A 13,835-nucleotide genomic window follows, 5' to 3' on the forward strand; every position below is an offset into this window, starting at 1 on the left:
TTTAATCTGTACTGTCAGCCCCCCAGGATATTTTATATTGAAAGGGGGCCCGCCCCAATGAATGAATGGGTCGACACCACAGTGTTAATTCCCCTTGAGCAGGGTAATATTGAGCACGGTTTAAATTGTCAATAATTAATATAGCGTTATAATCCTCTCAAGTGGCGCAGTTAATATCAGATTTTGTTTTTTTGGTCGTGCTGCTTGTTATGAACACCTTGCTGGGAAAGGTCTTGAAATATCGCGATGTGTGCTCAAAGAGTTTAACATGTGGGCTTTCGCGACCAATATTATTCATAATCAACGTTTTTGGGTTTAGATCGCGTTATTTATAAATGTGTCGTAACCCTCCACCACCCGACACGGCCAATCAGCAAAAAAAAGTGTCACGTTGACAAAAGACAAATAGTTCACTGCTTTAGCCCACTGGTGTGTTGAAGCGTGAAACCACAACATTTACAAAAAAATGTGTTGAAGCGTGAAACCACAACATTTACAAAAAATGTGTTGAAGCGTGAAACCACAACATTTACAAATATTTTTTTTTTGTAAATGTTGTGATTTCACACTTCAAAACACACGGGTGGGCTAAAGCAGTGAACTATTTGTCTTTTGTCAACGTGACACTTTTTTTGCTGATTGGCCGTGTCGGGTGGTGGAGGGTTACGACACATTTATAAATAACGCGATCTAAACCCAAAAACGTTGATTATGAATGTGCACGAAGAGTCTGAAAAACCGTGTGAGCGGAACACCTCGGCTTCAAAATAAAAAAAAAAAAGATTCCGCACTGGGGACCACTTCTACAGACTTTGTAAAATGCTTTAAACCTCGACCAACGGGGGAAAAAAAGTTCGGAAGAGCCAATTTATCACGGCGACGAAGGAACTAATCCGTGCTGACGAGGACACCCCGTGGATAGTTTTTTTTTTGTCCAAAACGTGCCGATGGCATGTTCAAGGGGTCCTCTTATCGGATGTGGCTACAAAATTATACGCAGCTAAGGCCCCCTTTCGCATTGATTCATCGCGGGAGATATCGGTTTGACGGGCCATTTATAAGCAAAACAAATTGTGCTCGGGGAGAATTGTCAGCCTAATTTACTTTGGCCTGGCTCTTCCACTCGCGACTTATCCATCTTCTCGGGCCGACCTGCAATCGGAGCCTGCTCTCTCTCGCCACGAAGAGTGGCGATCGGATCGTCTCTTGGTATTTCATGAAATTTCCGACACTGTAATGCGACCGCTTTTCAATTAATTCATTTCCAGTGATTGTTTTTCTTTTCCGTAGAGCTCTACACTCTAAATTATGCCGCCACACGAGGGGGGAGGGGCGGGTGTCAGTGGGAGCATTTTTACCCGACAGCTGATATTGGTGGAATCGCAAAGGGATTTGTTCGTGCCAGACCGAGGCGGTTGGCTGATATGATTTACATGTCATTGCATGCTGCTGATTCGTAGCCTCGGGAATGAGGCCAATTGTAATGTCGCCTTCCCAAAGCATTGACGGTGCTCTACTTATTCTAGGATGCTGCAACGGCGATGACGGCGGCGGTGGTGGTTTAATGGTTCGCAGCGTGCAATCTACAGGCCGCCTATTCGACTGCTTCTCCCGGCTCATCAGTTGCAACAACGGGGGGGGGGGGGGGGGGCAAGCTTCTTAAATGCCTCGTACCAGAGCCTCTGTCCACCCAGCAGCGTGCGGTGGGACTACGTGTGGATGCTCCCACCTCTTTGAGAAGGCCAGGCGAGTGTCGAAGAATCGGCTAAGTACCCTCCGGAGGGGCACCAGAGAGCTCCCTCCTTCTGGAGATCCTTCTACCAGCAGCGGCGTGGGCTGCACCCTCCGCTTGAACCTTTTGACCTCTTTGTCTCGGACGTCGTTTGCGTCCTTTGTCGTTCCTTCGCGCGTTTGCGAGAGGAGCCGTTTGCCGCTGCCGTTTTGATTATTATTACTTGGAAGTGCCAGGAAGGTCTTTGATTAAAACCAATCAAAGTAGGCCATTGATCAAATGCAATGGAGTCCACCCAAGCGAGGAAAAGCATCAGGCTAATTTTCTGAGAAGGAAACCACATTGATTTCCGCGCCCCCCCTCGTAAGAATGATTAGCCAGGACATATATATAATATATTAGGGCAATAACGCGATTTTTTGTATTCAGCTAATACAACAGCTAATAGACCTCCGTGGGCTGCGAGAGATAAAATTGGCCCTTCGGCTCTCTGGATTTCTTTTGAAATATCAACCGCGTGGTTTTATTTATTTAGAAGAAAAAAAATGCCCCTCTGTTTTTGCCATCAACAAACAACACACACACACACCAAGGCTCATTTTTCTACTCCAGTGAAGGACTGTAAGGAAAGTGGAGAATTCAACTTTAACTTCCCGTTATTCTGCTCGGGCACCGAAACATGAATAAAATATCAGACGAATAATTTAATTTGAGCCGTGCCTCTCAAGCAGAGGCAGACTCGTGACGAGTGAGCGAGTGAGTGGAAGATCAGGCAACCGAATAATAATACGTAGTAATAATAATAAAGCCTTTTCGCCATTGTTGAGTAGCAGAAATCCGTACTTCAATACAAAAAAATAAACCCCGTCTAATTTAAAATGAAGAAAACACAACATTTCAACCAATTAATATAAATGGTTATGATGATAACAGGAATGGCGGTGGTGTTGGTCGTACTGACGAGAATGATGTTGGCGGTAATGATTATAGCGACGGGCTGTTGATGGTAGTGATAATGATGTCAGTGGTGATGATTATAGCGGTGATGATGATGATGGAGATTGTGATGGCTGTATTGGTGGTGATGATTACGATGATGACTGGTGGCGTTGATGGTTTTAATGATGATGCCTGCCATGGTTTTCGCGCTGGGCATGGTGGTAGCAATAACAATGTTGATGGTTCAAGTGGTGGTTATGGTCGTAACTTAGATGGCGATGTTGACGGTAATAGCGATGTCTGTGCTATTTGCAATGTAAATTATGACAATTAATTAAAATCACTTATTATGCTCACAAATACGTGCATTGAATCACACAGCGAGGAATTGATTATTTTGAATTCAGGAAAATAACATGCGAATGAACTTATGCACGAATAGACCAAGACGTCACGAATAGAAGAATATGCATTGCAGATGATACGAGCGAGACAAGGCAATTCTTGCATTGAATCATGACCCCCCAAAGTGGAGCAAAGCATCGGCACAATAAGAGAAATGAGAGCGGTGGTGATAGCATTGTAGTAATGACGCTGTGACGGTGGTGATGATGACGTCACTGATGGCGGTGGTGGCGACGATGATGATGAACTCGCTCATGGTGTTGGTGGTGGTGATTGTGATGTCGCTAATGGTGGCGGTGGGGATTATGACCTCGCTAAAGGTGGCGGTGGGGATTATGACCTCGCTTATGGTGGCGGTGGGGATTATGACCTCGCTTATGGTGGCGGTGGTAACGGTGGCGATGTTGTGTGCGTGCTGTCGACCAGACCTGCGGCGCATGACGGCGGGCTTCCTGGGCATGGCGGTGGCGATCCTGCTGTTCGGCTGGGTGCTAGGCGTGCTGGGATGCTGCTGGGAGAGGGGACTCATGCAGTACGTGGCCGGCCTGCTCTTCCTCATGGGCGGTGAGACGCTCGCACGCTCCCTCCGCACGCACACGAGCACGCTCCGCACGCATGCTCACACAAGCACGTGCACACGCACGATCCACACGAACGCTCCCTCCGCACGCACGCACACACGCAAGCATACTGTGCAGGCACCTCACTCCGAATGCACACAAGCATGCTCCACACGTTCACGCAAGCAACACTCTGCATGTATCCTCACGCAAGCGAGCACCTGCCCGGGTCACCCCGTTCGCTGGTCAGCTCTTTCCATTTTTGTCTTTCCCCACGCTTAATTTCTGCCATCAGCGGCACGTGTCGTGAGATGATGCATCCATCGGTGTCTCTCGCAGAGCAGTGCAACCCCTGCTGTTCGAAAACAGCCCCCAGAAGTGGCTGTCACAGGGCCGCTTGTGAGATCGACATCGGTTATTTCGTGATGCCGTGCCGTACACAAGTCGACAGCAAGCCTTGAAGCGGCTTCGAGTGAGCTCTCGCCGATGAACATTGATCCGCCTTGCTGGATTATGGTCGAATAATCCCCCCCTGCCTAGCCCCCCGCACGACGAGACTCAGTAGTGGGTTGACGGTGAGGGTTGTACTGTAAGGGTTGTAGCAGTGCATTTAAACATGCAGGGGATTGTAAGTGGAGTCGGCTGTTCACAGTACAAATGATTGTGCGATCTGGCAGAAGGAAGGAAGCGATGATGAAGCGTGGTGGTGGTAATGGCATCAACCGCATGGTCCATGATGACCCATTTACCTTGAGCCCAAGTGCCTCCCCACCCACCCCAATGAGCTGCCTATTAATCAGGTCGCTTCTAAGAAATACGTGAATACCTTAGTAGGCTTTGCCTGGTAGGATGGGGATGGTTTATTTTCATTTGTATGTGTTTGGGTCATTTGTTTACCTTTGTTGTACTTTGCACAACTATCGTGTTTTTTGTTTGTGTTGTTTGTTGTTGTGGCGTTCTTACCCCGTGTCCCAACTGGACATCTGTGAAAAAGAGCTTTATAGCTCATCGGATTCCTCCAGTATAAATACATATTCTGATTCTGAGGGCGGGGGTGGAGTTTACAGGAGGCACTGTGGATTCATTCGGGGTTGCACGGCACCCCCCCACCACCAACCAGGGGCGCAGTAACACTCTGGAAGTTGGGGGTGTCCTCCGTGATGAGGGAATGGTTCCCTGTGGTGACGGATCCGTGAAGCGCCACCCGACTCTTGGTCACAGCTTAGAGGAGGAGGAGGCGGCCTGTGTTGTTACATCGTCATTCAATCTGCTGGCTACTGAACTCAGCGCTGAGGCTCCCGTTAGCGCGCCGTCATGTACGCATAGCTTCCACCGCCAGCACGATTGGCATCTTTCTGTCGCACGGTTGGAGGGATCCCAAATTTAAAAAAACGCGGACTCAAACCCAACATTGTTTTTGTCCAACATTTGTGGGAGTCTCTCGATCACATCTAAAAAAAATGTTGGGGACGGAGAGTCCAAGCACACACGACACCTGTAGTGGCTGGGCCCTTACGACCCCCCAAATGCCCCCCCACCCACCCACCCACATGAAATCATCCACTGCTGACATCCAAAGCCCACCCCTGCCTGCACGCATGGTGTACAAACCACGCGGCACGAACGGGGCTGCTGCGGGGTGCTGAATGGGCCTCTCAGCGCACATGCCGATAGAGGATTACAACAACAACAACAAAATTATCAATCAAAGTTCCCAATCGTTTAGAGTTCACCGCTGAAGCCTCAATACGTGCTCCATTACCGCGACGCCACAGCCATGCCCGTGACCGCGTGTCGGTGGCACGTGACGCTTCTTTCGCGTGAAGCTTCATCGCTATTAGTTTCATCTTTTTGGTTCTTTCGGTAAAGTCACGTAGAATGGAAATAATAAAATAATAAAAATAAAACATAATAAAATAATTCTCACGACGTTTCGGCCACAACGCAAGCAGCCGTCCTCAGGTGAAGAACAGGTCTGTCGAGACGACAGAGTCTGAGGACGGCTGCTTGCGTTGTGGCCGAAACGTCGTGAGAATTATTTTATTATGTTTTATTATTATTATTTTATTATTTCCATTCTACGTGACTTTACCGAAAGAACCAAGAAGATGAATCCCTGCAGTCACGAAAGCTTTAAATCGAAACATAATATTATTATGTAAAGTCACATAGAAGGGAAATAATTAAATAATAAACCATTCTTATTATATTGTTTTTTATTACTTTATTATTTCCCTTCTACGTGACTTTACCGAAAGAACCAAGAAGATGAATCCCTGCAGTCACGAAAGCTTTAAATCGCTATTAGTTTGTTGTCCTCTTCCACTGCCGCGCACCTCCGATGAGTGCGGTTGGCTAGGTGCGGTGCGAAATAAGTTCAGTGTGCGCACAGCACACGTCGTCGCGTCCCGCGCCTTCCTTGTTTTGGCTTCACTCGGCGGCGACGTCGTGATTTACGGAACGACATCGGCTCAGACGCACGCGCAAACACGGCGGCCGGTCGTTAAACTGGTGACATTTCCGCATTCCCTTATTATATCACCGATGCTAACAGCGCGTCCATAAATCATCTCAATTAGTCATAATTGATGTGCGGTGTGTGGCATGTGGTGTGCGTTTTTTTATTGTATGAAGTTGCTAAAGAGACTGCCAGGCACTGCGTTGATTTAGACGGTATGAGCGCGTGGAGAGAAAGAAACCCGTTAATTGTGAAGGTTGTGCTTGCTGCCACGGCGCGTGCATCGCGGCAATATCAGTGTCTTTATTAGGTGTTACGAATGAATGAAATGCGATCTAATTACGAGCGTGTTTTGCCGAGACCACGAGGCCTCGGGAAATTAATTTGTGCCACTTTCAGCCTAACTACATGTGCATTGCTCACTCGAACCGCAAGCTAAATGTCACGATGACATTAAGGAAATAGAACGACATGGAAAAATACATTTACCATTATCAATGCAAGGGTTGATCTAACCAATGGCCCCCTACTAACAAGACAGGACTAGTTTATAGGCATGAAATGATTGAATACCCCTGCACCACGGTGGTGAGATGTTAACTACCTCGCCTCATAATCAGGAGGTCGTGGGTTCAATCCCGAACCTGACACCTGCTGCATATTTGGAGTTTGAACGTCTCTCTCCCCGTGTGGATTTTCTCTGGGTCCTCTGGTTTTAGCCTCCACGTTTAGAAACGTACGCTTAGAGTATTTGGCTGCTATAAATTTCCACATGGTAAGCCACTTTGTTGAGCTATCATTTGTGGCCAGGTCACTTCTGAGAAAGAGCAATATGGTAACTCAGTGAGTCTTACCTGGTTAAAAGTAAAAACAAGTAAAAAAAGTACGAAAAAAAGTTGATTTATTTTACCTCCTGTAAAGCAATTCTATGAATTGCCACAATTCTTGATTACCATTCGGTGCAATAATATGTTCTCTTTTTCGATTTCAAGCTTTCGTGACTGCAGGGATTCATCTTCTTGGTTCTTTCGGTAAAGTCACGTAGAAGGGAAGTAATAAAATAATAAAAATAAAACATAATAAAACAATTCTCACGACGTTTCGGCCACAACGCAAGGACGGCTGCTTGCGTTGTGGCCGAAACGTCGTGAGAATTGTTTTATTATGTTTTATTTTTATTATTTTATTACTTCCCTTCTACGTGACTTTACCGAAAGAACCAAGAAGATGTTCTCTTTTGTCTCGTTGTTACCATCTCATATGTATTCTTTGTTGTTTCTTTTCTCTCTCACTTGTCCACTTTTGTTTGCTCCATTACGCCTAATTGTAACATTAGTGTAGATAGATAGATAGTTGTTATGACGGGAGATTTGAAAACTCTGCCAAGAGCGTCTTCATCTTTTGGCATGGCGTTTGGAAAAATCAGCAGGGCTACTAATTTTGTGAGCCACTCCACGGCATCCGGTGATGGTAGCAGAGTGGAGTGGTCCACTTGTTTCACCAGCGTACAGCTTCGTTGTGTTGGGGCAGTCGTCAGGGATATGTGATTGAGATGATTTATATTATTTTACTGCTATACATGTACAAATAATGGGCCACTTTATTGAGCTGTCATTTGTGGCCAAGTCACTTCTGAGAAATAAGTTAATACCTCAGTGGGCTTTTTCCTGGTAGGATGGGGATGATTTAGTTTTATTTGTATGCCTTTGGGTGATTTGTTTACCTTCCTCGTACCTTGCACTACCATCGTGTGTTTGTCCTGTTTGTTGTTGTAACTTTCTTACCTGGCCCAACAGGACATTTGTGAAAAAGAGGTTTACAGCTCATTGGATTCCTCCAGTATAAATACAAATTCTGACTCTGATGTGCCTGATGGTTTGCACCTCACCGCAATCGCAGTCTGGCGCGTCATTGAGTCCTATCACGAGCGTAAAAAATATCGTTGCATGCCCCAGTGTTTGACTCCCATCTCTCACGATGGCACTTGGCCAATGTCAATTTCAACTCGAGCGTGGCTAGGTTAATGTGAACTTGAACAAGACCAAATTAATTTGTCCTTCCCAATATGCAATCCGGGTGGAACGGTCGCCTCACTGTACCATGAACCCCAGCGACCTGCGTTTGATTCACGACCACAGCTAACATCATAGTTGAGCGACGCTTGAAATCGGTAATCAACTACTAAGGAGGCGAGTTCAAATCCTGGTTGGGGGTCGACTCAGCACATCATCCCGCCGGGCTGAATTTAACGAGTACCACTTTGTGGGAAGATCATCAACGGTTGCTGCGTGGATAGATGTGCCCCCACGGCAAAAACGTGCCACATCCACCACTGGCCCAGGGCTGTGACCACGGGAGATCAACACCAGCCCAATACTCATTTGAGGAGGAAATGGCCGAGTTGTATTTAAATGTGAAACTTCTATCATCAACACACCCAGCGGGCGTCTCCAGCACAGACGATCCCTGGCGCCCTGTGGTCTCGTTAAAGACACGGAGACTCGGTGACCTTTGCACGTCTGTCTCATTGTACCCCCCCCTCTCTCTCTCTTCCCAGGCACCTTCTGCATCATCTCGCTGTGCACGTGCGTGGCCGGCATCAACTTCGAGCTGTCGCGGTACCCGCGCGGCCTCTACGGCTTGCCGCCGGACGTCACGCACGGCTACGGCTGGTCCATGTTCTGCGCGTGGGGCGGCCTGGGGCTCACGCTCCTGGCCGGCTTCTTCTGCACGCTGGCGCCCTCCGTGCAGATCCCCACCAGCGCCCCAGCGAGCGTCGCCGGCTCGCCAAAGCCCCGACCAGAAAACGGCGCCGTGTGATCTCCGAGCGGCCGTTCTCCCGCCGGTCCGGTCGGCCGGTTCCGCCAGGTTCCGCCCGTCGTCTGAACGCACACCACCCCCCCCAACCCCTCACGGCTCGCCGTCTAGGGTTACAACCTCTCTGAGATACAACAGCAACAACGACAACGGAAAAACCGGGAACACTCCGAGGGATGAAGATTACCCCTCACAATGCCGAGAGTGGGCAGAGCTACGGTGTAAACGCGTTGCCTCTCAAGTGCGCTTGCGTTATTTACGAAAAGCGAGGCTCTTAACGTCCTGGGGCAGACTTGCAGATTTGCCTAAAAAAAGATGATCCTGGGCAAACCGGGATAGGTGGCAACCCTATCGCCATCCTGCCTCTTTGTGGAGCGGAATTTCCGTGCCACGGTGCCCGCTTCAACGAGTCTGGCCTGGCTCGTCTTCTTTGCCTTGCGATGCCACTCTCGATTGTTGCCTCTGTGACAGCGGAGGCTGGGATGGACGCCACCTTCTTCTTATTCGAGTGTGCAGGCAGTGCAACTGTACAAGAGGTCAACAGGTCAGAGGGGCCCCAGGCGCCGGGCTATGAAGAAGGGGGATGGGTGGGAAATTGGGCAGGGGGGAGGCCCCCATTTCGTAATTTGCACCAGGGCCCCATGCCAAACACGCTCATGCCAATGGCTATCTTCGTCTTGAAACCATCTTAGCGTGGAGGCCTCGTGCTGTTGAGAACGTGCTGGGCATGCAGATGCGAGGATTATGAAACCATGCGCTCTATGTCATCCGGAGATGGGCTGCGTTAAACGACTGTGTCGAGCAAAGGTAAAATTGTGTAGGGGAACCGTAAAGATTTACGCAGGAATTGAGACACCTGACTTTCACGCTCGCGGACCGGGGTAACGGAGCTGGCAAGGAAACGCATCGCTTGACTGGGAAAAAGCCTTGAGTAACCGGACGGTCTTGCACATCTGAATTCGCAAGAGTAAAATGTCGTAGGCTTGAATGACCCCCATCCCAACGCAATCACGATGGCTCCCTGTATTATTATTATTATTTCCTCCCCCCCCCCCCCCCAACTCGAGTGCGCTTGACCAATTTGGTGCAGCCGGGTCGGGGAGAACGAGTGCGGCGCGACCTCGCGCAGAACAAAGGGTGCCATCGAAGAAGAAAAAGAACCACCGCCGCCCGTTACCCGGCGTAATTAGCGCGTCACGTTAACCCAGGCGCGGGGCTTCCCCTCGTCAGCGGCGACTTGAGAGCCGCGCGTTAACGAGCTTCTCTCCGTCGGACTCCTCTTAACGGGACGTGCGCTCTGCGGTACCCCCCCCCCCCCCCCCCCGGACGCCGGGCCGCACACCGCACTCGGAGGTTGCCTTGGCCCCCTCTGCCCCCGCTGCCCCCGCTGCCGCCGCTGCCCCCACTGCCCCCTCTGCCCCCACTGCCCCACTGCCCCCGCTGCCGCCGCTGCCACCACTGCAGCCGCCGCCAAAAAAAGCCCCTGACCCCATTACCATTCAGAGGCATTAAAGAAACGCTGAAAGCATGCAACTGTCGTTCGTGTCGGCATTCGGTAACGAGACGGTTTAACCTTACAGAAGGTCGCGGCAAATAGCGGCCGCTCTCCGCTATAATGGGCGTTGGTGGCGGGAGGGGGGGGCTGGAGGGGTGGGGGGGGGACCGTCGGGCCAAATGACGCGGGTCCCCCGTCGGCGGTTGTTGGCGCTGATCGGCCTCGCTGATCTTTTCATCTGTTGGAGTGCCGTGGAAACTGTGCAAATGATCTGTTCGGAAAGGAAGAAAGAAACAAGCACGTCTTCTTCGTCCTCTCAGACGTGTTCGATTACAAAACGTAGGCGAGTTTTCATTTTTGTTTTTCTATAAAGCTCCCCCCACCCCACCTGTCTCCCGTAAGCATCCACCTCCCGCCCCCCCACTGACCAAGGAGACTTGCAAATGGTTAAAAATGCATCTTGAGCGAGCGCGTGTGCGTCCCAAGATTATGCAGCGCACGCTTAAGCGTATTGCCGGCGAAGGGAGGGGATGAAGCCTGACCTTATGCTGTGGCATTAAAACAAGCGACAACATCCTTACACTCTGCATTTCGCGATAGACGCGGGGGATTTGTATTCATGACAGCTCCCCGAGCAGAGCCTTGTTTACGACAGACCGGCCGATCCGCGGCTCTCTGCTCACCTAGAGTCTACCTAAGGGAAATGTCAGCCCTTTTTGTCCCTTGAACAGTGGGCCTGGGAGAGATGCCTTCGTCAATTTTTAATGAAATATTTCCAAGCCCATGGGTGTGCGAAATAAGGGAGAGACAGAAAGAGATAAAGGTAAAAAAAACCGATGCAGTAAGAAAACAAACCTTATGGCGAATAATAATATTTCGGCGCACACCTGAGAAGAATCGCAGGAAAGTCAGCGATTTCCCCTACAAGGATTAGGCTCCATGAATCGGAAACACAGAGTACAGAACTCCTGTTAGCCATGGATATTGTTATGCGCAGGGCTATCCGCGATTTTACCGCACTTGTCCAATTTGAAAAATTGTGGATAACCCACAGAGACTAGTATGAAACTACATGTCACGCCTCTTTGTCTGCTATTAATTAGCGGATAACAGAAAGTCACTTCGCAGAAAATGATGGCAAATATCACGTCGTCAAAATAATGATAATATACACAATTCTCTAACACGTACATATTTCATGAATCAGACGCATTGTTCAATCGATAACTCGGCAGCGCAGGACTATTTTTATTCCTATCATCTGCGTTGATCATTGATGATCACAGATCATAGGAAGAATAGTGCCGCAGATAACACGATGTAACACGATTTTTGTTCCTGGGTAGTCAGTTTTATTTTCTAATTGCTTATGCCTAAAAAGTATAGAAAGTGGCTATTATTCCCCAAAAACTTTGCTTTTGTGACCAGGACTTTACGTGATGGAATGACACAAATGCACACGTTTTCTCATTGAAAATATGTACATTTCAAAGTATCACTGTCCTGGTCACAAAAGCAAAGTTTGTGGGGAATAATAGCAATTTTCTGTACTTTGGAGGCATGAGCAATTGGAAAATAACACTTACTGCCCAGGAACAAAAAACATATGTTTTTGTTGCACAGTGTAATGACTATTTTTGTAGGCCCTACAGCTCCCGGGGATGATAGGGTCAGGGGGTAAGGGGAGTGCTCCTGTAATATGAATCTGGCCTATTGCTAGTCCATTGGGAATAGGGTAAGGTGCTCAATGTCACCGGAATTTCCATGCAGATATCGTTTGGTAGCACTCTCCACTGCACAGCATTTGTTTTTGCTCCAATGCTGTTTTTGTATTCTGTAAAAAAAAAAAATAGGAGGGGGGGGGGAACGTGAGGTTTTAATCAGACTTCATAAGCAGTTGTGCCGGGCGTTGTGTGTTTCGACAAGGTTCAAATCTACAGATGCATTATATATATATGAAACGTTGATGTGTAATGTACATTGCATATACATTGTGTTATCGTGGCTCACACAGTAAATGGTGAAAGCGGTTTTTTTTTTTAATCGATGGGGGCGCGCACACAAGCGAAGCGGCGGAACGAGGTGTGGTGTAGCTTTAATTAGCGTAAAGTTTGCTTGGCTGGGTGAGGATTATTAGAACGAAAAGTGGAGGCCGTTAAAGTTTAGGGGTATTGTCTCACAGCGGTGTCTCACATCCAATATGCAAACCGCCAACGCATTCCGAATTTTTATGCTGCATACAAAACAAAGTTTGTCTCCTCGGACACAAAACCTTTCTACGGTGGAGTGAAAAGAAATATCATTTGTTTTGTTCTCCAACGAGTTGCCCGCCAATTTGGTTTTTCAACGGTTTTCATTCGCATTTTTTTTTTAGAGTCGTGGTTCAGATTGACTTCGAGTGATGCGGTGGGTGGGGGGGGGTAAGAGTGTCGAGCGTGGGTGCTCACCACCTCTCGCAAGGTGTCTGACCAGCGTGGAAGATCAGGCTAAAAGTATGCCCTCTTGAAGAGGGCTTTGCTACCAGGGTGTTTCAGGTGTCTTGTGACCCCCCCCCCCCCCCCCAATTTTTATTCTCTAAAACGTGATACTATTTTTGAAAGAAAGGTTTATTTAAAACAGAAATGAATATGCAAAGGGGGAAAAAACTATGTTCGGGGTCAATAAATTTTCTTGGGGGGGGAGGGGGTGTCACAGGACATCTGAACCACCCTGTCTAGCTCAGCTCCATGTCTACGGCTAGACATCTCCACCGCCATCTAGTGTGGAGACCTGTCCCCTAGTAGCGGCGGTTCATGGGGCAGCACTGCTGCACACAGACACGCAGAAAACACTTTCACAATAAATAAATTAATTGATCATTTTAAATTTCGATTTAAAGCTTTCGTGACAGCAGGGATTCATCTTCTTGGTTCTTTCGGTAAAGTCACGTAGAAGGGAAATTATAAAATAATAAAAATTTAACATAATAAAATACAATTCTCACGACGTTTCGGCCACAACGCAAGCAGCCGTCCTCAGGTGAAGAACAGGTCGGTCGGAAAGACAGCGTCTGAATTGTATTTTATTATGTTTTATTTTTATTATTTTTATTCTACGTGACTTTACCGAAAGAACCAAGAAGATAATGGATAATTGTCACTGAGAAATCATCCGAGGTATATATTAATATTCTGCAGGCCTGAGGTGCTGTGTTCGTTACTTGTTTGAATGAGCGCACGGTGGTATTATTTTGCTGTGTCTTGTTGATTCTTGGGGAATGAGCCTGAAGAGCTGGGGGGGGGGGGGCGAGGGGGAGGTAACGGAACTCTTCAGCAAAACCAAATTAACACCTCATTGTTATTGTGTGCAGTCGTCGGTGAGTAGAATGAGCACTGTGCCACCCCTGTGCCCGAGAACGGGATTTCATTTTGAACGGCTGCAGGAACTTCA

General features: G+C 48.2%; 1 protein-coding gene across 1 annotated transcript in view; it reads left to right on the plus strand.

The window, feature by feature from the left end:
• Positions 1 to 12,978, plus strand: part of LOC133350211 (transmembrane protein 178B-like) — a 145,248-nt gene extending 132,270 nt beyond the window's left edge. The window contains 2 exon segments of the mRNA XM_061564316.1: positions 3,503 to 3,640; positions 8,652 to 12,978. Of these exon segments, the coding sequence (XP_061420300.1) occupies positions 3,503 to 3,640; positions 8,652 to 8,914 (401 nt within the window). The 3' untranslated portion in view covers positions 8,915 to 12,978.
• Positions 12,979 to 13,835: the final 857 nt, after the last annotated feature.

This window comes from Lethenteron reissneri, chromosome 33 (genome assembly GCF_015708825.2).
Source record: "Lethenteron reissneri isolate LAM-NWPU_2019-01 chromosome 33, ASM1570882v1, whole genome shotgun sequence".
Lineage (NCBI taxonomy): Eukaryota > Metazoa > Chordata > Hyperoartia > Petromyzontiformes > Petromyzontidae > Lethenteron > Lethenteron reissneri.